The 21405-nt window shown below is 48.0% G+C and overlaps 2 protein-coding genes across 4 annotated transcripts; one reads left to right on the forward strand and one right to left on the reverse strand.

Moving 5' to 3' along the window:
* Window positions 1-1773: 1773 nt before the first annotated feature.
* On the reverse strand, window positions 1774-12321 carry BLCAP (BLCAP apoptosis inducing factor). The gene is made up of 2 exons (XM_037044033.1): window positions 11873-12321; window positions 1774-3699 (listed from the first exon to the last, which is right to left on the reverse strand). Exon 2 carries the CDS (start codon window positions 3521-3523, stop codon window positions 3260-3262), a length of 264 nt encoding a protein of 87 aa, XP_036899928.1. The 5' UTR covers window positions 3524-3699; window positions 11873-12321; the 3' UTR covers window positions 1774-3259.
* NNAT (neuronatin) lies at window positions 5232-7765 on the forward strand. 3 transcript variants are annotated; one of them, XM_037044030.1, is made up of 3 exons: window positions 5232-5635; window positions 6546-6626; window positions 6849-7037. In XM_037044030.1, the coding sequence occupies exons 1-3, from the start codon at window positions 5417-5419 to the stop codon at window positions 6936-6938; spliced, it is 390 nt and encodes a 129-aa protein (XP_036899925.1). In that variant the 5' UTR covers window positions 5232-5416; the 3' UTR covers window positions 6939-7037. The 3 variants fall into 3 exon arrangements, with proteins under 3 accessions (XP_036899925.1, XP_036899924.1, XP_036899926.1); XM_037044029.1 differs by lacking the exon at window positions 6546-6626 and adding an exon at window positions 5816-5918 and having other exon boundaries at window positions 5234-5635; window positions 6849-7765; XM_037044031.1 differs by lacking the exon at window positions 6546-6626 and having other exon boundaries at window positions 5239-5635.
* Window positions 12322-21405: the final 9084 nt, after the last annotated feature.

Below are 21405 nucleotides of genomic sequence, written 5' to 3' on the forward strand. Positions count from 1 at the left end.
GCAGAATTGGAGAGCATGCTTCTGCTCTGTTCCAGAAGAGGCATCTACTTTTCCTTTTCCTGAAAGGTGGTTCAGGAAAGAGGGGGCAGGGTGCTGTTGGTGCTGCCTCGGTAAGGTGGAAAGTACCGTTGGGCAGAGAATGCTGATTTGGCAGTCACCTTGGGAGGGCTGGGCTGCAGGCTCCCTGCTGGGAAGGGTCAGAAATCTTTCAGAGGGAGGCCTATTTGTGACTTTTAAGCAAGCCTGACCTGCAACAGAAAGCTGGTTTCTAAGGGAGAGCAAAATAAGCAATAATCTTGGCTTCATTTATCATCCAGGTGCCTCCACAGGAGAGTGGGGCCACAAAAGCCTTTTTTTGTTTGTTTTGTTTTGTTTTGTTTTTGGAATTTGCAATTGTCTATTTTCTTAGTCTTCCCACTAGGCTAGAATCATGTGGTCCTGTGGAGTCAGGCCCAGGTCTTGCCCCTGAAATATCCAGCAAGCACAGTACAGGGACTCAATGTTTGCTGAACAAACCTTCCTTTCCACATGTGTGCTCAGCTTAAGACTTTGCTGAACCAAGAAATATATCCCGAAACCCAGAAAAGAGGAATTCAGACAGAGAAGCACGGAGAATCAGACAGGAAAACTACTCAGCAGATATAATCAATAAAAGTTTGGTTCTTTGAAAATACCTTTAAAATGGACAAATCTTTGTCAAGTTTTTTTTTAATTTATAATCCTCACCTGAGGACAGTTTTAAATTACTTTTAGAGACAGAAGAGTATCGATTGGTTGCCTCTGTGCCTGGACCCGGGATTGCTTGTGCCTGAACCGGGGATCAAACCTGCACCCTAGGTAAGTGCTTTGACAGGGAATCGAACCCACAGCCTTTCAGTTCCAGGATGACACTCCAACCAAATGAATCACACCGGCCAGGGCTTTGGCAAGTTTTGACCAAGAGAAAACACTGATAAGCAACGGCAGGAATGAAAAAAGGAAAACTGACAATAGGGAGATTTAAAAGGACAGGAGAAAACTACACAGAACTACAGCGAGAAATTAAAAACCTAGGTAAAACAGGTGAACTATGAAATTAGTTCAAAGACCTATGAAATTAGTTGCAAAGATCTTTTGCAACTGTTATCTCAACAAACCCTCATCACAACAGCTGTGTCTTGGACATGTAGGGCTCCTGTTAGGTTTTCTAGACGAGACCAAGAGGGAGACACCCAGCACTGGGCCCTGGCAAGATGCCCTGCTTTGTCTCAAAGGTCACAGCCAGGGGAGCACATGCGCATCGACGACACCAACCCGCACCACTGTTGCACTTGTACCCATTGCTTTAAGCCTAAGCCCCCTGTTGGATGGCCAGCCTTATTTATTTTTCCAGTTCAGATGCCATAAGGCGTAAGGGGTTTCACTTTATTTTTACTTCAAAATCAGCACCATAAAAATCCTTGATGATTAGGGTTCCAGCTGTCTTAAGTTGTCAGGGGATCGGTTACTCAAGTCTCCTATAGAGGGAAAGTTTCAGGCGAGAAGCCACGGGAGCTGAGAAACGCGAGTGTCTCATCTCCGAAAACTTTCAGACTCCCTCCTGTTCACCGCCTGGCCTGCCCCTGCTCCCCCTCCCTCAACCCCACCATCTGCTCTCCAGAAAGCAGATCAAATTTTCGGGCTAAGGTACTCTGGCGCCGAAGACTCAGCCCCTCCATGCTACACCCGGCCCCCACCAACTCAGAAATCCAACACCACGACCCAAATGGACTGCAGCCACATAAAACCACAAAGTAAAGTTTATAAAGCTTTATTAAACATTTCAAACAGCTGTGCAACGAACACACCAGAAGTAAAAGCTCCAGAATGCAGTCCAAATGTTCCACAAGTGTGGCCTTGCGGTCCCATTGCCTAGATGGATTGCATCCAGTTCTGTCCTCTGCCTGGCCCACCTCCCTCCCCGCTCAGGCAAGAGAAAGATGGTGTAGACTGGAGGGACAACTGTGCTGATCCCCAGTGGGCAAAGGCCAGGAGAGAGTCTTGTTGCCCACACTTGTTACAGAAGTGCAGAAACAGAAAAAAAGCAAGTGACAGTCACAAAGTCTTCCTGTGTATTCTTCAAAACGTATAGTCTCTGTGTGCAGGACTGAAGGAGCTCCAGGCATGAGGACGACAGCCACTGCTGCTCTGTCTCGTCTGAACCACCTCGGAGTCCGGTGTGCCGGTCACTCTGCAACACCCATGCTAAATAAACACTGTAGCGGCACCCACTATAGCTAGCTATTGCTAAATCTCAGAATCAGAACACGTTCAATAAAGCTTCTTGAAAAGGAATATACACATGTATTTGTACACGTATACACACACGTACGGCACACCAAAAGATATCCAAACACCTATCGAGGGGATCGTGGCTGTTACGAAACACACAGTACTCTTCCATTCACTCGGCTGGGGACTGCTAGGTCTAGATCTGCACGAACACGCTACACCTCAATCCTGCGGAGCATGCACAGGAGACACAGTGAGGCACCCGCCCCCTCCTGGGGACAGCTGAGGAAGGCAGGAGGAAGGGCAAAGGAAGTGAGGCTGGGCATGAGCCCAGACCCCTGGTGAAAGAGTAACTTGTATTTGTCACTTCTTTCTTAAAAATGAAGTTGAAAAAATACTGGAGATTTCGTGAACAACAAACAGTCAAGATACAGTTCTGTCTAGCCTGCTGACCAGGGAAAGAAGAATGAAAAAGCGAGGCTCTTGGGCGTCAGCAATCTCTTTAAATTCGAGATAAGTGCAAATACGAGCACTGTCTTGGACAGATGCTCCCCCCAAAAAGGAAAGGGGTAGAAGATAACTAAAGGGAGGGACTGAGGAGTTGGGAACATACTGGAAAAGGAGGAGACCCGGACAAGGAGGGGTCACAGAGGTGACAATGAGAATTGGCATTTTATCAGCCCAGGTCATGCTGGGGTGGTTAATCAGGATGGGTGCAGACTCCTCGCAGGAATGAGGCGAGGGGGGTGGCCATCCTACCAGCTGGGACCAAGATGGGGACAGAATACACACAACCACAAGACCACCCACGACTATAGGATTCTACAATAAAAGCACCGGTCAGTGCTATTATTCACATTATAAGGATAAAACATCACAGGCCAAAAAGGCGCCGTCAGGAATGTGGCACCCGCGGGCTGCGGGATTTGAAACTCCAATGCTTTTATGACCTATGTCAATGCCTCCCCTCCCGTCTTCTGCTTCCTTGGAAAGCTAAACAGGCAGGCTGTTAGGTACCCACAACGCTGGGGTCGTGTGCCGATTCCGGAAGTGGGGAATCGGAGCAGTGGTACAGGAAACAATTTCCCCAGCAGCTATAGCAGATGAGGAAGAGGGCTGCCAGGAAGACCAAGGCACAAATTGTGCAAGGTTTCCGCTCCAGGAGGAAGCTGAGCAAGTAGAAGCCCATGAACATGGAGTGGCTGAACCACAGGGCGGGGTTGAGGGGCTTGGGGATGAGGAGGACAGGCAGCAGCCACTGGAGGCAATACATGATCTCTGCCAGGCAGGGCCTTCGCCAAGGCCGCTGGGCACCGCTGCAGGAACCGACCTAATGGGAGCCAGGGGGTGCGGGCGGCTGCCCTCCGCTTTCTTCAACCCTCACTCTCCAGGAGCTGAGCCGCTGTGCTCTCTGGCAGTCAGCCTGGGATCACCAAGGCAGCAGGGATCCTGAAGAGAAAAGTCAACATAACAGACAGACAAAAGACAGACAGACAGACAAAAAAAAAAAAAAAAAAAAAACAGGAACAGAATGTATACTTATTTGGGAAAATGGATCATGGTTAACAACAATAAATGTGAATGCCCTTTCCGCCCTGCCCACCCATGGAAGTCTACTCATCTCTGAGTCACCATTTCTGGAAGCCCCCTGGGGTGTCTCCCTGGTGCTTCTTGGGGACTCTTCCCGCAGGTCCCAAACAGTGGACTGGCTTTGCCTGGGCCCTGCCCAGCAGAGATCATGTATCGCCTCCTGGGGCTGCAGCCCGTCCTCAAGGGGTCCAGACCTCACAATACCGCCCTGTGGTTGCCCCCGGAAGGGTCATGCCCCACAGGATTAGCACAGGGTTCTCTCTCACAGCAGGTGCTGAGTAGAGTTAGAGCAGTTCGAGGCGCGCCCTGCCAATGGAGATCGCAAGCAATGGATCCTTGCAAGCTTCGGGAAGCTGCAGCGGCGGCTGCACCATCAAATACTTTGTTTTAAGATGGCAGCCTGGGACGAGCTTGCCTTTTTCAAACAGCCTGGCATCATTTTGCCGAAAGCAGCCAAGTTCTTCGAAAGTCAATATAGAAAAAAAAATCACCATGCTACTTCATCCAAACTGACCTCGTTTGGATGACTTACACTCTCCATCTGCTGCTGGCATGGTATAGAACCTAACCTCTGTGAGCTTTTAATCAAAATTATTTTCCGTCCACATAGGGACAAATGGCAGTTGTCCCCTGTGCCAGGCAGCGTGCTGGAGAGAGGTGCTTTCCAGAGGTGGGCCACTGGTGCTCTGTGACCGCGCTCGCAGACCTCGGTCGGCAAGGTCTAACTGCGGCGCCTGGAAACGGAGCTGCAGCACCCACAACCCTCTGGTGGCGGTAGCAAAACCTCGCTCCAGCCGCCCAGCGCAACGGGTACAAAGAATCTCGCTGGCTGAGGACCTACCGGGGTCTGGGGGAGCAGAGCAGAAGCCAGAGGTTGAAATGACCTGTCCAAAAGCAAACTATCCCAGAGAGAATTTGACCACTTCACGGGAGAGCTCATCCTGTCCCGCCCCGCTTATCAAAGGCACCAATTCCTCCCGTAACCTTCCCACAGGAAAGATACCTGGTAACTACCACTTTCCCGCCTAGAGTTTAGGGCACTGTAGGATTCCTACAATCGCCACCGCCGTAGGTCTGGCAACCGTAAAAAGCGGGACTCAAGGATCACGGAAAGATTACTCGCTCGCAGACTCTTGTGAAACAGAAGATGCTGCCTTACAACACACCAGATGCTAGAAAAAGTGTTGAACAGGGGCCTGTGAAGCTAAGACTCCGGGAAGGGGCATCCTTTTTACTCTGCCGGGTAGATGATCCCTCTCTCAATCAGGTTCCATCTGGGCCCAAGGTGGGTTCTGGTACGGCACGGCACACTGGCTCGGAGAGAGGAGGTCCGCACCGAGAGGCACACCCCCCAACCCTTGCGCTACGTGCTACTAAGAGTTGCAGTTCCCTTCCATTTTACACTAAAATTCAAAAGCGGGTACGGCGGAATCTTCTGGAAATGGGCTAAAATGAAACTCGGGAGGCGGGGGTCGGTGTGGAAAGAGCAGATGGATTATTTTTTCCTCTCGTAGCGAATGAGAAGCGCCTCTGGATCCCCCCCGCCCCCCCGCCCATTAGACCCCTGTAAACGCACATGCGCACTTGGGTGGCGGGTGGATACTTAAGGCACGGCCACCGCGGCTGCGGCAGTGCGCCCAACAGCGGACTCCAAGAGACCCGCGGCCCTCGGCGAACCTGCAGCCTTCGGCACACTCACTCTCGACGACCCACTCTCGCAACCATGGCGGCGGTGGCAGTAGCATCGGCTGAACTGCTCATCATCGGCTGGTACATTTTCCGCGTGCTGCTGCAGGTAAGTGGGCCCCGGTTCTGGGTGGGAGAGGGGTCCTGATACGCGCCCCCAAACCGGCAAGCCCATGTTGTAATTGCCGCCTCCCCGACCCGTCCTATCCTGATTGCCGCGATCCCTGCCTGCCCGAGTGCCGCGGCCGGCACCACGCGCCCCCACCCGTTCCCTGCGCCCTCCTCTTAGCGCAGACCCTTCTCAGTGCGCCCGCGCCCGGCCGGGAACAAAGAGTTGGGGCGCGGCGGGCGCCAGCCGCCAAGGAACGCCGAGGCTCTTAGCGACCAACGTGGTAAGAAAAACCCGCTATACCCAGACTCGACCCCAGGAGGGAGGCGGGGCACGTCTGTTTTGCGAAAACAGACTTTACAACTCACAGAGCAAAATTTTTTTGCTTTAAAGAATTGCGCATTGCGGGGAAATTGCATTAAAAAAATAAAGTGATTGCGGGGCTGGGACAAAAAATAAGTTAGAAAAGGCACTTCTCAAAAACAAATGCAAAGCACTTAACAAAAACCAACCCACAACAAATTAGATTCACGGGAAAAAAACGAATTTGAGAAAATGCGCATTGCAGGAAAAATAGACAAAAACACTTAGAAAAATTGCATTAGATAAAAAGCGCATTGCAGAAAAAATTAGACAAAGGAGCTAACAGAAAGTGAATCAGATAAAAGCGCTTTGAGGAAAATAGAAGAAAAGGTTCTTTGCAGAAAAATGGAAGAGAAAAAAACCACTTCCTAAAAATCCAATTTTGCTTTATTAAAAAAATCAAATTGAGGCAAAGTGCTTTGTTTAAAAAGAAAAAAATCAGAAGAAAGCACTTGTCCATAAAATCATTTACTCTAAATACACCCTTTGCAGGAAGAATTCCCTGCTAAGGAATTCTTTGCCAAAGGAATTGCATATTTCCTTCAAGGTGTTCCTGGAATGCTGCATTTACTGGGTAGGATTCCCTTTTCGAAATCATCCAGGGACCCAGCCCATTGCAAGAAGTGAGGTATACATAAGTTGCAGGTCCAATCAGCTTGCCACCATGCAGCCTTCAGCCCAGCTGGAAAAGCTCCAGCAGCCCTGACTTGTGGGCAGGCTGCGCCCTGCCCGCCTTTCCCAGTAGGGCAGGCGGGTGGGGCGGGGGGTGGGGGGTGGGCGGGCACAGCATTGCTGCAGATAGGCTGCGGGTGCCGGCCACTAAGGGCAGGTCCTGGGTCTCTCACTACAGGTGTTCAGGTACTCCCTGCAGAAGCTGGCGTACACCGTGTCGAGGACCGGGCGGCAGGTGCTGGGAGAGCGCCGGCGGGCCCCCAACTGAGGCCGCAGCCCCCAGCCCTGGGCGGCCTTGTCACCAGGTGCTCCTGTGCATCTCACCCAGCATGGGAGCCAGTGCTGCCCAGGAATGGGGGGTCCCCTGTGCTCTCTCGCCAGAGGAGCACTTGCCAAGGTCAGTGAGGGGCTGGCAGGCCTCCGGAGAAGCAGCACCGCTATGACGACAACACTAGATCCCTTCCCAACCCCCTTTGCACCCGTCCCGCTGGGGGGTGGGGTAGAGGGAGAAGGGGGGGATGGAGGGAGCAGACCTCTGAGATTTGGGCATAGGCATTCTGATCTGGACCAAGCTGGAACAGCGACATCCAGCCCCACAGCCACGGCCACAGCAGCAAGCCCACCAGAGATCCAGACAACCACACCAGCCAGCAGAATGGACATTCCAACACCACCAGCTGAAGCCCTGAATCTCTGAGCAGCAGACAAGGAGCCAACTACATGCCTGTGTGGCAGGACTGGAGGGCATGGGTGAGGGAGGAAGACCGTTAAGAAACAGAGTGTGGCCCTCTCAGTCCCTTGCCTACGGCATGTGCATTCCAGCCCTGCTGCCTTTGCTCCCTCAATTCCCCCTCACTGCCTCCCAAGCCCTCCCCACCCTAAAAAAAATGTGTCACTCAATTGGGACCTATTCAACCAGTAAAAGAATCCCAACTTTACTAAAACGCTTTCTCCGAGCCCCCAGCCACTCACTGATCTTTTCCCTGGTCTCACGCAATTGTGGTCAATATTGTTGTGGTAATCGCTAATTGTAATGACTGTGTAAGTGTGCATTAGTTGTGTTTCCCCAGCTAGATTGTAAGCTCCTGGAGGACAGGGACCACCTCTACAAAAAATAAAAAAAGTACCTCCCCCATCTTGCACAGTGTCCTAGGACCCTGCGGGGCGGTGCAGGTGCACCAAAAAGTTCTCTCTTGTGACTTCTTTTGCGGCTGCGATATATACATCTAAGACTGGGCTTAGGTGCCCAGTATATCTTTGGCATTGTGGAGTGAGCAGGATCCTTAAGAGAGGGAGGGCAGGCAACCCAACAGGAATAAATTGGGACCCTCACACAGCCAGTTCCATCTCAGCATTGTCCTGAGATGAAGGGTCATATCCCGTTCTAAGGGAGAAGTCCTCACTAGTGGTCTTGGAATAAGGGATCACTACCCCCTTACAGAGGGGTGGGTGCCTTCACCTGTCCTGGGAAAGGGGCCTGCCAGGTAATCACTGGGAAAGATGGGAGGAGGTGAATGGTGGGAGTGGCTCTCAAAATGGGGCACTGGCAACGGGTGGGGCAGGGAGGCAGTGGCCAGAACTTCAGAACACAAAGTCCTGTCTTCATCCAGGAGCTCTAAGGAAATGAGAATTGGGCAGGGTGGGCACTGGCTCGTACAATGAGTACAGGATAAGCAGTGTGCTGTGGTGCCTCCCAACCCAGCTCACCCCTCTAGGCCCTATACCCTCTACCAGAACCACTACAAAGGCATCCTGCCCTACTCCCCAGGGTCTCTCCCACTACCCCAGCAACCTCTCTCCAGCTCACTCTCCCCAGTACTGGGTTCTGTGCTGCTTCTGCATTAGCTTCCATATTCTTAGGGGGGCTTACCACGTCCCTGGTCCTGGGGTCTCCCCTGCCATCAAGTCAGGGTGGGTGGGTGGGTTGGCTGCTGAGCTCACTTCTCTCCTCTTGCCCACTCCTCAGTGAATCAGGACTCCTTCCACATGGGGTCAGCTGACTGCCTCACCAATTGGCCCTGCTGTCTGTTCTGCTTTGTCTGTGGCTTTACATGTCCCTGTCATCACACACCTGTTCCTGGGTCAGCACCAAGGGAGGGAGTTGGAGGGCCATAAATCTCTCTCTGCCACTTCCTCAAATCCCTTAGTCACAGTTGTCACACACTCTGCAATGGACAGCACTTTGCTCTCTTGAGCCTAATGTTTTCCTCCTCTCAGCAAGCACCTTGTGTTTCTCAACCCAACTACCAGCACCTCTCACTGCAGCCCAGCATCACAGGAGTATGGGGGTATAGGGTGCAGACCTCGGTTCTGATATTGGCTTTGCCATCAGTCAGCCGAGGGAACCTGGCCAGGTCACTTCTTTACCCTCCTCTTTAGTTCCTGTCTGTAAAAGGGCTGCTAAGATCTCAGTGAACTCTAACACACTAGAAACATTCTGTTATCAAAATAGCAATCAGGACTCACTGGACTGGAATGGGGATGTGCAATCTGAGACTCCATCTTCCTTAGGCTGGGTGGCTCCAGCTCTTACCATAGCCTGAAGGTAAAACAGGTCTCCTCTTGCCTCATCAGTAGGCAATGCCCACACCTCCCTTCTAAAGCCCATCCCTTGGCAAGTCTGAAGACTGGAGTTTCTGTGGTTTTCCACACTAAACCCCAGAACCATGAACACATTTCAACATGTGTTCTTAATGAAGGCTGCCCCTCCTCCCCTCAGAGCCTTTGAGGGATGTGCCCACTGCCTCGGATGCTCTAACCTCAGCCCAGTTTTAGGGTAGCTGGGTTCAGGAAGACAGGCTGCAACAGCAAGGAAGGGTCTGGCTGCTCTGGACACAGCAGGCCTCTCTTAAGTCTCCTGTGCCATCTTTAAAAGGCAGGAGGCTTCTGGGAGCCCCAGGGCTTTCCAGAGGATCTTGGCAAAGCCATCTGTGGGGCTTCCTCCACCCATACATCAGCAGGGCTCAGAGCATGGTGAGATGACAACCTACACCCACGTGGGCAGGCTTGAATGGACATGTCCATGGCCTCTTTTGGTCCCCCATTCCCAAATCCTCATGCTTTGGCAGCAAACACAACCCAACAGAGAAGACAGGAGTGTGTTCACTTTCTATTCCAGTGCTAGGCCTAGAGGTCTGATCCAAACACATCTTATTTATAATTTGCCCCCCCCCGCCCCCACAGCAGTGATACCATTAAAACATTGTATTCTGATAGAGAGCAATGGGAGGAACTGAAAATGACTACAGAGTTTTACTGCAAATTCCTTAGTCCACAAGGCTGCAAGTCCACAGGCCTCCCCTTTCCCTAAACTATCTGATACCCCGACAAGGCCAAGGATAGAGGAGATGAGTCGGGAGAGAACTGGGGTGGCTGTGTGGAGCTGCAGCAACAGGTGAGACTGCCCCAGGAAGAATGTTAATTTCTTAGCCTAACCAATTTAAGTTAAGCCGCAGGGGAGTTCGGGTACCCTGACCCTCAGGGGCGTTATGTGACACTGTTACCTCTATCTATGAAGTATGTGGATTGTGACTGAAGGAAGGGGCAGGGAGGACAAGTTTCTTGAGCTTCCTCCCTGGAACAGCAACACTTTATTATGTGTGCGTTGGATGAAGGAGAAGGTCTGCTGTGAGCCGTTTGCTAGACATCTATTTTCAAACGTGTACCTGCTCAGGAGCCAGCAGGCTCCTACAGTGAAAGAGTCTGAATTTGCAGTTTGTTTTACCCCCAGGGGCTTAAATATGCACAAGTGTGTACATGCACACACAGGCGACGTTAATCTGGTCTCTTTTTTCTCCTGGTGACCTCTTACTTCATCTATATGCCCCAGAGACATGTCACTGTCTTCTCTGGAAAAGATCCTGTTCACCCTTGTCCCCTTGTCCTTCCCACAGGGCCCACACCCCATTAGGACCCAGATTCCTGAGCATTCTCATACAGGAAGTCAGAGAGGCAGGCAACACGTGGTCCTTGGTATATCACACAGCTACAGGTTTAAATGGAATGCACATGTTTCAATGTTTCCAATATTAGAGAACAACAACAAAAAGGTGGCCAAACCCAGACTTCCAGATTCCTCCTCCAAACAACAATGTATTACACATAAAAGGTTAAATGACTTTTGGCAGGAATTATAACAAGACCCATTTCAGATACAGAATTGATATGGTCACTGGAAATCGGCAAGGGCTCTGAACCTTTTAACACATTTGCTTGGCATTAATTAGTCTCTTATTTAAAACAAATAAACACGATCTAACACTTGGCATTAACACTTAAGCTGGAACTGTTTTTGGTCCTGGCTTTGGTGTTGCCGTCCAGAAGGCTGAGGGGATGGCTGGACCATGTCAGGCAGGGCAAACAGAAGCTGTCCCCAACACACCAGTTCCCTGAAAGGGATAAAACATGATCCAAACCTATAAATAAGAAAGACCATTTCTTTCCTAGGACAGACTCCAATCTGTCCCAACATTTAGCACTGAAAAGGGACGCGGAGGCCTGGAAGGAAATGAAAGGTTTGGAAGGGGTAAGGAAAAAGCAACTGTCCCCCATCCCCCATTCCTCTTTCCAGGCTATAAGTGTGCCAGGCATTCCGTTCCTTCGGCTGCCCTTGAGAACCACTCCCCATATATAATGGAGGAAAAGGAACGAGTGTCCAGACGACGTAGAGCTAAAGAGAGTAAAAAAAGGGCCCGAGACTCAAAGTTGAGTCAAACTATCATCCCAGACACTGAAGCAGGGGCCCAGGGCGGGAGACCCTTTTCTCCTCTAACCCACAACCCTTCCGACATAAAAATGCAACTGAAGTGGCGGGGACAGAGTGACAGGCCTCCCGGAAGTCGGGTCTCCTGCCACAGGACCCGGGGTTGAAGAAGGGTGGTCGCGCCCCCAACCCTGTGCTCCCTCCGTTCTGCCTGCTCCATCCCGGGAGCGGACAGCCGAGCGCTGACCTTGGAGGCCACAACGAGAACCCAGGAGTCCTGTAACCCGCCCTCGGGCAGGGAAAGGACCCCCCCAAAGCCCGGGCTAGGGCCCAGACAGGGCAATCACGTGACACCAGACATAGGTGGCTAGACGGTGCGCGGAAAGAAAATCCCAGAGAGGGACAGGAGACGCCTAAGGTGACCCCAAAGGGGCAACATGGCGGCGCGGACGCATTGAGGGCCTCTCACCCACTCCCCCAGGAGGCCGACACCACGGTACCTGAGAGCCCTGCCATTAGGCGCCGCCGCCACTGTCGCCTTCGCCGTCACAGCCGGCCTCCACCCAAGCTATCCACAGACGTCTCGGGAAGCAGAGGAGACGCCCCCTTCGTCTTCTAGTCCAACCGGCCGAGGACCCCGTCTGAGATCTGGCTGTCTACAGAAGACGCCTGATCATAAGGTCCAAATTGAGGATGCCCTCGCCCGATATCCCCCAAATGTCCACTACAAATGATCTTTTGAGGAGTTTCTTCGTACGTGTGCGGAACTCTGGGGGCTCTCAAGTCTTCAAACCACAAGAATTTTTAGTCAGGCACATCCTGGGCAGTCCAGAATCACGGACCCATGGTCCCCTCATGCATATGCACCAGATTGTGATTTTTACTCCGGAGATCAGCGGGGGCGTAACTCGGTCTCTGTAAGTGAGCCCCTGTCGCCTGTCGTCCACGTGGATGACCGAGGCTCAAAGTCCGGTCCCTTCCTGGCCCTTTCACTAGTGGGCCAAGGCTCAGGATCGGAAAAATCCGGGCTCAGGACTTAGTACCGGACTTGACGTCAAGACCTGACTCCTCCCCTTGCCCTGTACCTCGGGCAAGCCACTTGCTTACCCAGACTCTCAGCTTCCCCTTGTCTGATGAAATACCTACCTCACAGGGTTGTTATGGGGGTTGAATGAGTCAGTGTATTCAATTATTAGCTAATTAGGCACACTTCCTAAGCACTTAACTATATAAAAGTGCATTGCTAAAGGCAAAGCGGTAGAATGGAGGGTAGGATAGGCGCTATTCTAATCTCAAAGCCCGGCCAATCTAGTGAGGAAGAAGACCTGGGGGAAGGGAGAGGAAGGACAATCGTCATACACTATATCTTAATCATTGTAATCTAACCCATGCATCACGGGGAGTACTGTGGGGCAAAGTATAGTTATAAAAAATTAATGGAGTCCTAATGTAAGGTGTGGGAAGCTGGCATTTAGGCCGAGAGACCAAGGACAATTAGGAGGTGTATAGCACCAAAGTGAGAGGGGAAATGTTTTGGGCAGAAAGAACCACTTGTCCTAGAGGTGAAGGTGGGAGGAACCCGGGTGAGAGTTAGAGGTGAGCAAGGAGTAGCGCGGGTAGAGCTCCCTAATGAATTTGGGTTTTATCTAGAGCGTAATGAGAAGCCATTTTCTTCAGGGGAATGATACCAAATTTGGGTTTCTAAAGGTGCGTGGAAGTGGGCATGTGGAGACCAGTTAGAAGGCTGTTGTGCAGCTATCCTGGTGCAGAGTATGGTGACTCAGACCGGGCGGTGGCTTGGGAAGGTAGAAATGTAAAGGATGTAAAATTGGATGTGGTTTGGTACTGAGCTATTGGCAGTAACACCTGAGTTTTTGTCGAGTATGAAGGAGTGAAAGAGCCCTTGACTAAAGTGGTGAAGCCTGAAGAAGGATCAGACTGAGGGGGAAGGTCAAGAGTATGGCTTTGAGAAGGTAAGTTTGAAATGCCTGTGTGGCATGTAGGTGGAGAGGGTCGGTGGGCAGTTTTGTATGAGATTGGGGCTGGCCCAGAAAGGAGACCTGGTCTGGAAATACATATGTGGGTAACATCCACTCACAAGTGATATATCGTGGTGCTGTGTAAGATCCGAAGGGAGGGGAGGTAGATCAGATGGTAGGCAGAAGAGGAGGAGTCAAGAAAGGAGGCAGAGAACTGACCGGTGGAGGAGGAGGAAGACCAGGGCAGCATGGGATCCCAGGGAGAAGGTTTCACGGAAGAGAGTGCTCAGTGGGGCTGACTATGTGGGGACAGAAATGGCACCATTGGGTTTGGTTACGAGGAAGGTTTATGGTCTTGACAATTGCAAGTTCCTTTATATTGTAAGTTCCTAAATGAAAAAAAAAATCAGATCCGAGCTGAATTGGCGTAAAAAAATAAAAAAATAAGTAGCCTACCATTCAATGGCAGGTTGACTGAGTGGCTCGGCAAAGCCATCAAGGCCATGTTATCTCTCAAGTCCATTCTGTCTCTGTTCTACCGCCTTAATGTTGTTTTCATGCTCACGGTCATAAGATGGCCATCACAGGTCCTAGGGTTACATCCATGTCAAGAAGATGCCCATCTCTTCTCTAGTGGAGACTCAAACAAGCTGCATGTGGCCTCTCACTGCCTTGATGCTTATGGGCTGAGGGATCAGTGTACCTATGCTGCGCACACCCGATACTCACCTCTGGAGGAGAAGAGGAGTCTTCGAGTGAAAACTCTTGTTTAGAAAAAGAGAAGGGGCTAACTGTTGGCATGGAGGTGGAACAACTGAAATTCTTGCACACTGCTAGTGAGAGAAAATTGGCAACCACTTTAGAAAACTGGCAGTTTGAACTAAATCTAAACATACACCTATGCTATAACCTAGAATTTCCGCTCCTAGGAATTCATTCCAAGAGAAATGAGTGCCTATGTCTACAAAATGACCTGTGCAAGAGTTTTCATAGCAGATGTGTGCATTGCTCGAACTGGAAATAGCTCCATGTTCACCAACAGGGGAATTAATAAACAAACTGTGGCATATTTATTCAACAGAATACTACACTTTGCATCTAAAAGTACAAAATACTGACATTCGTGACACCGCAGATTAATCACATGCACAGTAGGTGGACTAAAAGAATCCACACACAAAAATAGTACTTATTGTATGATTCCATCCATGTAAAGCTCAAAGGCATGCAAAACTGATTTCAGATGATAGAAATCAGAATAGTAGTCATCTGGGTTGGAGGTGGAGTAGAAATGGGAAAGGAGCAGGAGGAACTTGGGAGCTGGAAAAGGTCCGTGTCTTAATCTGGTTGCTGATTAATGGGCAAAAATTCATCAAGCTCTACCACAGGCTAAGGGGACTTTATGTATGTTCTACCTCTAAGAAAAATAAAACATAAGGGAAGAGAAAGGGATTCTGCCAACCTATGTCCGGTGACGTGCTGTCGAGCAAGAATCAGAAGGTCCATTTTGGAGGGACTCTGCCTTCCTGTAACCTTCATGCCAGGTCTGAGCACTGACAAAGCCCCAGTGGCCAACCCTCTCCTCTTTGGTGCCCCAGAAAACTGGAAAAGATGAGGCAGGGCCTTTTAACATGGGGCTGACTCATCCTGGTGGTTCCCGTCCTGTGTACCCACAAGACCGCTTCACCCTGCAAGCTCAGATTTAGGTGGTAGAAATGACACCAAGGCTGGGCTCTGACTTCAGGAACCTGGAAGGTCTTTCTGCCCCAAAATTTTGCTCAGCAGATCTCCCTTTCCTGCCAAGGCCTCTCCCGCTTGCCATCTGAACTTAGCTATCATCCTGCTTACTCCTGCTCCACACTCTCCTAGTCTCGTCCATCCCTTCTAAATTCCCCTCAGGATTTCTCTGTCCCCACTGAGAAACAAGTTACTTAACTCCCTTGTGCCTCGCTTTTCCCATTCACAAAATGAGGAAGACATTAGGATCGACCCCATATGGTTGTTTCTGGGAATTCAACGAGTTCCCATGGTACAGTGCTTCGAAGTACACCCTCACATAGTTAGCACTCACAGTTACCTATTACTATAAGTGGGTAAAATAGCCTAGCCCAGGCCCTCCAACCATGGCTTTTGAGTTCACTATCCTTAAGGAGGCAGGACAAGTGGGTTCAAATCTCTTTTGATTTTGTAAGGTCTCTGCCTACTCTGTCTCCAATTTCTCCAGCCCCAGAGCCCTTTGTTCCAGGGTTCTTAGGGCTTGTACGCTTGGAGGCTGGTGCTGCCATTTTAACCAAGTCTGTGCCGACACCTAGTGGGAATATGAAGAAATGCCTAACATTCTTACTAAACTGTCATCAACCTATTAATGCCATGGACTGTGATGGTATATTAAGGTCTTCCTGTGTGCCAGGCACCGAGTGTTACATGGATGCTGGTGTTAACTTTCCATTTCACTCTCTAAAGAATAGATTCTGTTGAACATTCAGGAAGACATGGCAGTTGTCTAGGTGAGAGCTGGGTTTGAATCCCCAGAAGCCTGCATTTCTAACCCCTCTATACCAGGTCTCTGGATGAATACTGGGGAAACACAAAAATTAAATTTTGGCCTCATACATACCTATAATCAATAGCTATTTTAGAATAAATAAGGTTTAGACCCCATGCATGGATAAGCTATAAAATGACTCCGCAGTATCTTTTAGAATATTTAGGACCCAGGGAGCTTTTCCTTCCAAGAGCCAAGTCCTTAGAGAAGATTATGGGATCCTGCCAAGGACTCGGGATGAAGCTCAATTCCAGAATCCCAGCTGTCACTCATTCGTCATCTCTATAGCTGGCGCTTACTGAGTGCCCAATGTAAGCCAGCCATCATGTTAGGCTCTAGGAATACAGTGGTGAACAAGAGGGTGATTTCACTGAGCTCACGGACTGATGACAGAGGAGCCAGACGTGAAACACAAGATTGTAAGCATGCCACTGTGTGACCAGGAAGAACTATAAACAAAGGGACCTAAGTTAGTCTGGGGTGGTCAAGGAAGGCTTCCTGAAGGTGGTGACATTTAACCTGAACCCGGAAAAAGAAGAAGGAATTTTCTGGATCATGAGAATGGGTGACAGCATTATAGGCAAAGAATAGAATTTGAGACAGCTCAGAGGTGAGAGACCAGGGCTGTTCCAGAGACCACAGGCAGGTCAGTGTGTCTGGATCGGAGGGTGAGAGGGGAGTGGTCTACATCACTACGTCATGAACATACCATGCGGGGTCTTATAGGCCAAGTTGAGGAGTTTGGAGAATGGGGAGCTGTTGGAAGGCTTTGAGCTGAAGATTTGAATTTGTAAAAGATTGTTCTAGATGAAGTAAATGGATTGAAGAGTGAGACAAGGAAGTGTGGAGATAGGAGGCCAAGGCAGGTGTCTGGGTGGTAGGGGCTTGGTTGAGAGTGGAGGCGGTGATGAGAGAGGGAGGTGGGCTAGTGTGTGACGTGTTCTGGAGGCAGGGCTGTCAGGACTTGCTGACTGCGTAAATGTGACAGGGTGAGGAAAGAAATCAAGGATGATTCTTGGGATATTCGCTTGAAAAATGGGTGCATTTACTGAAATGGATTGGAATGAGGGAAGAGCAAACTTGGGGAGATTGTCTTGAGTTCAGATCTACCTCAGAGGGCAGAGGGGCTTTTTTGTTGGTTCTGTTTGGCATAGATTATGCTGGGAGATTACTGTTGTCACGGGGAGGGGAGGAGGTGATGAGTGAGGGCCAGAAGTGTTGCTGAGAGAGAGTGCTGGGCTTTGCTGCCTTGGCAGTGTATAGCATAGTGCCAGTGACTCATTCTGAAGACCCAACAAAAAGAAAAGAGGAAACGAGATTGCTTTTCAATACTTAGTTATACAAAAGTATACTCTTTACTTTTCCTTAGAGAAACCAGATACATATACATTAGCACAGAAACTCGTTGGCTAGAAGCCAACGACTCCACTGAGGTAGGAATTTATTTGAGAGATTCAGGATAATATGACCCTGAGAAGAGAGGGCAGACTGTGGCCAAAAACCCCCACCTAAAATGCAAAGAGTATATCCCATTGGTGGGAGCAGTGGAATTCCATCTAATTTAAGTGAGAGGAAATGTACTTCAGGATCTTGGGGCACACGGAATTGAGAGACTATAGAAGAAGCAAGCTTGGCAAGTGTAGGAACCTAGGAGGCTCCCTTTCTGCCCAAGGGCCTTTGCACCTTCTGTTTCCACTGCTAGAATACCTCACCTGGCTGACGAAAACTCCTTAAAAGAACTAACACCTATCCCCAAACTATCCCAAAAATTCAAGTGGAGGGAAGACTCTCAAACTCATTTTACAAGGCTCGCATTATCCCAATTCCAAAACCAGATGAAGATTACAAAGAAAGAAACGTAAAGGTCAATATCCCTGATAAACATAGGTGCTAAAATCCTCAACAAAATATTAGCAAACTGGATCCAGCAATATATTTAAAAGATCATACACCACGAACAGGTGGGATTTATTCCAGAGATGCAAGCTCGGTACAATATCCACAAATCAATAATTGTGATACACCACATAAGCATCATAAAGGATAAAAAGCACAATCACATGAACAGATGCAGGAAAGGCATTTGATAAAAGTCTAGCACCTATTTATAGTAAGATAAAAACTCTCAGCAAAGTGGAAATGGAAGGAACATACTTCAGTGTAATTAAGGCCATGTTATGCCAATCCACAGCTAACATCATAGTCAACAGGCAAAAAGTGCTTCCCTTAAGACTGGGAACAAGACAGGGATGTCCACTCTCACCACTCTTGTCCAACATGATATTGGAAGGTCTATGCACAGCAATCAGACAAGAAGTAATGAAAGTCATCCAAATTAGAAAGGAAGGAGTAAAACTGTCATTATTTGCAGATGACATGATACTGTGTATAGAGAGCCCTAAAAATTCCACCAAGAAACTACTAGAATCGACAACTGAATTTAGTAAAGTAGCAGGATATAAAATAAATACTCAGAAATCAATTGCATCTCTATACACCAATACTGAACTATCAGGAAGGGAAACTAAGAAAACAATTCCATGTACAATTGCAGAAAAAATACCCAAACAAACAAACAGGAATACATTTAACCAAGGATATAAAAGACCTGTACTCAGAAAATTAAAAGGCATGAAAGAAATTGAAGAAGGTACAAATAATTGGAAGCATATATCATGTTCATGGACAGGGAGAATTAACATCATTAAAATGTCCATACTACTCAAAGCAATCTATAGATTCAATGCAATTCCTATCAAGATACCAATGGCATATTTCACAGAACTAGAACAACTGTTCCAAAAATGTATATGGAAACACAAAAGACCCTGAATAGTCATACTGATCTTGAGAAGTAGGAAGAAAGTTGGAGGAATCATGCTACCTGATAGTCAAACTATACTATGAGGCCATAGTAATCAGAAGAGCATGGTACTGGCATAAAAACGTATATAGATCAATGGGACGGCTAGAGAGCCCCCAAATAAACCCATGCCTTTATGGCAATTAATTTTGACAAAGGAGGCAAAAACATACAGTAGGGTAAAGATAGTCTATTCAATAAATGGTGTTGAGAATATTGGGCAGATACGTGCAAAGAAAAAAGATGAACACCTTATATCATACACAAGAATAAACTCAAAATGGATTAAAGGCTTAAATGTAAGACTCAAAACCATAAAAATCCTAGAAGAAAACATAGGCAGTGACATCTTGAACATTTCTTATAGCAATATTTTTTACGCTATATCTCCTTAGAAAAGAAACAAAAGAAAAAAACAAATGGGACTACATCAAACTAAAAAGTTTTTGTACAGCAAAGGAAAACAACAAAATGAAAAGATAACCCACTGAATGGGACGCCATATTTGCCAATGATACATGTAGTAAGGGCTTAATGTCCATAATTTGTAAAGACTTTATAAAACTCAATACCAAAAAAAACCACCCACAATTAAAAAATGGGTAAAGGACCTCAAACAGACACTTCTCCAAACGGGACATGCAGATGGCCAATAGAGAGGAAAAGATGCTCAGTGTCACTAATTATCAGAGAAATGCAAATGAAAACCACAATAAGATATCACCTCACACCTGCCAGAATGGCCATCATTAATAAATCAACAAACAGGTGTCAGCAGGGGTGTGGAGAAAAGGGAATCCTTGTGTACTCTTGGCGGGAATACAGATTGGTACAACCACTGTGGGCAGCAGTGTGGAGTTACCTCCAAAAATTAAAAATAAAACTGCCTTATCCTGCAATTCCACTTCTGGGAATTTATCTGAAGAAATCCAAAACACTAATTTGAAAGAATATATATTCCCCTATGTTCATTGCAGCATTATTTACAATAGGCGTGATTTGGATGCAGCCCACGAGTTCATCAGTAAATGAGCTGATGCATTTACTGTGGTGCATTTACACAGTGGAGTACTACTCGATGGTAAAAAAAAAAAGGAAATCTTACCCTTTGCTGTGGCATGAATGGACCTGGAGAGCATTATGCTAAGTGAAATAAGCCAGTCAGAGAAAGACAAGTGTTGTATGATTTCCCTCACATGTGGAATCTAATGAACAAAATATACTAATAAAATAGAGACAGACTCATAGAGAAAAGACTGCCAGAGGGGAGGGGATTTGGTTGTGAAGCTGGGTGAAAAATGTGAAGGAATTAAGCAAACAAAAGAAAAACTCATAGACACAGACAACAGTAAGGTGATTGCCAGAGGAAAAGGGGGTGGGGGGAGGTAGAGAGGATGTGGGGGATAAATGGTGATGGAAGGAGACTTGACTCAGGGTGGTGAACACACAATACAAAGATGAAGTATTATAGAGTTGTACAACTGAAATCTATATAATTATATTAACCAATGTCACAACAATAAATTCAATAAAAAGTAAAAAAGGAATAAATTGAGAGGTTGGACATGATAGTTAGAAAGAGAAGGTATGAATATTTTGTGAAATTTCCTATTAATTAAGTAGTCAGTTTTGCATAAGAATTGAATCTTCCCCCTAGAAATATATCATGTGCTTAGACTGCTGAGGCAGGGGGTCTAGACTTTTCTACAATTTTGAAACTTAAAATGAACTTTAGAACCTAAACTTTGACTAGGGATTTTGCTGAATTAAAAAATAGATTTCAACAATGTGAAATTTCAAAGATCCAAGATGGTGGCAGAGTAGGTAGGTTCTCACATTTTCCCAGGATCAAACTGCAATTACAACTAAATTATGAAACAGTCATCTCAGATACTCAAATGAAGACTTGCTAAAGAAAAGTCTTACGAGTTGCAGCCAAGATGGAGGAGTAGGTAGAAACCCTTTGCTTCCTTGCACAACTAAAAGGAGGATAAGAGCCAATCTAAGTGCCAGAAAATCAGACTGCATGGAACTCCAACAACCAAGGAATCAAAGAAACAGTCCACAAGACCAACCAGACCAGTAAGACAGTGGACAGAGAGAACCCAAGGCAAGGCAGCTGACCATGCGAGTGGGGCCGATGAGAGAACTCCCATGCAGGCAAGGCAGGCTGCAGCCAGGCCTCAGACCCCATGGCAGGGCTGATTGAATGGGAAGCTGAGACTCAGAACTCATTGTGGACTATGGTGGGGGTTGCTGAAGTGGGAGAAACTCCCAGTCTCATGTGAGAGTTTGTTGGAAATTGGGGCTAGAGGCAAGCAGGTGAGCTGCATTGTTCCCTCTCTGGCCCCTCACCCACAGGCATCACCCCATCACAGCAAGGAGGGTTGCCCTGCCCTGGTGAATAGTTAAGGCCCCACCCCCTTACAACTTAACAGGTGTGCTGAGACAAAGAAATAGGGCCCAAATGAAAGAACTGAGCAAAACTCCAGAAAGACAGCTAAGCAATGAGGAGAGAGCCAACCTCTTTGATGGAGAGCTTAAAGACCTGCTAATCAAAATGCTCACAGAACTGATTGAACTTAGTCAAAAAATGAAAGATACTCAAAGTGAAATAAAGCAAAATATTCAGGGAACCAACAGTGA

The sequence above is a fragment of the Sturnira hondurensis genome, unplaced genomic scaffold (genome assembly GCF_014824575.4).
Source record: "Sturnira hondurensis isolate 20B ecotype Veracruz unplaced genomic scaffold, ASM1482457v3 Scaffold0004136, whole genome shotgun sequence".
In the NCBI taxonomy this organism is placed as follows: Eukaryota; Metazoa; Chordata; class Mammalia; order Chiroptera; family Phyllostomidae; genus Sturnira; species Sturnira hondurensis.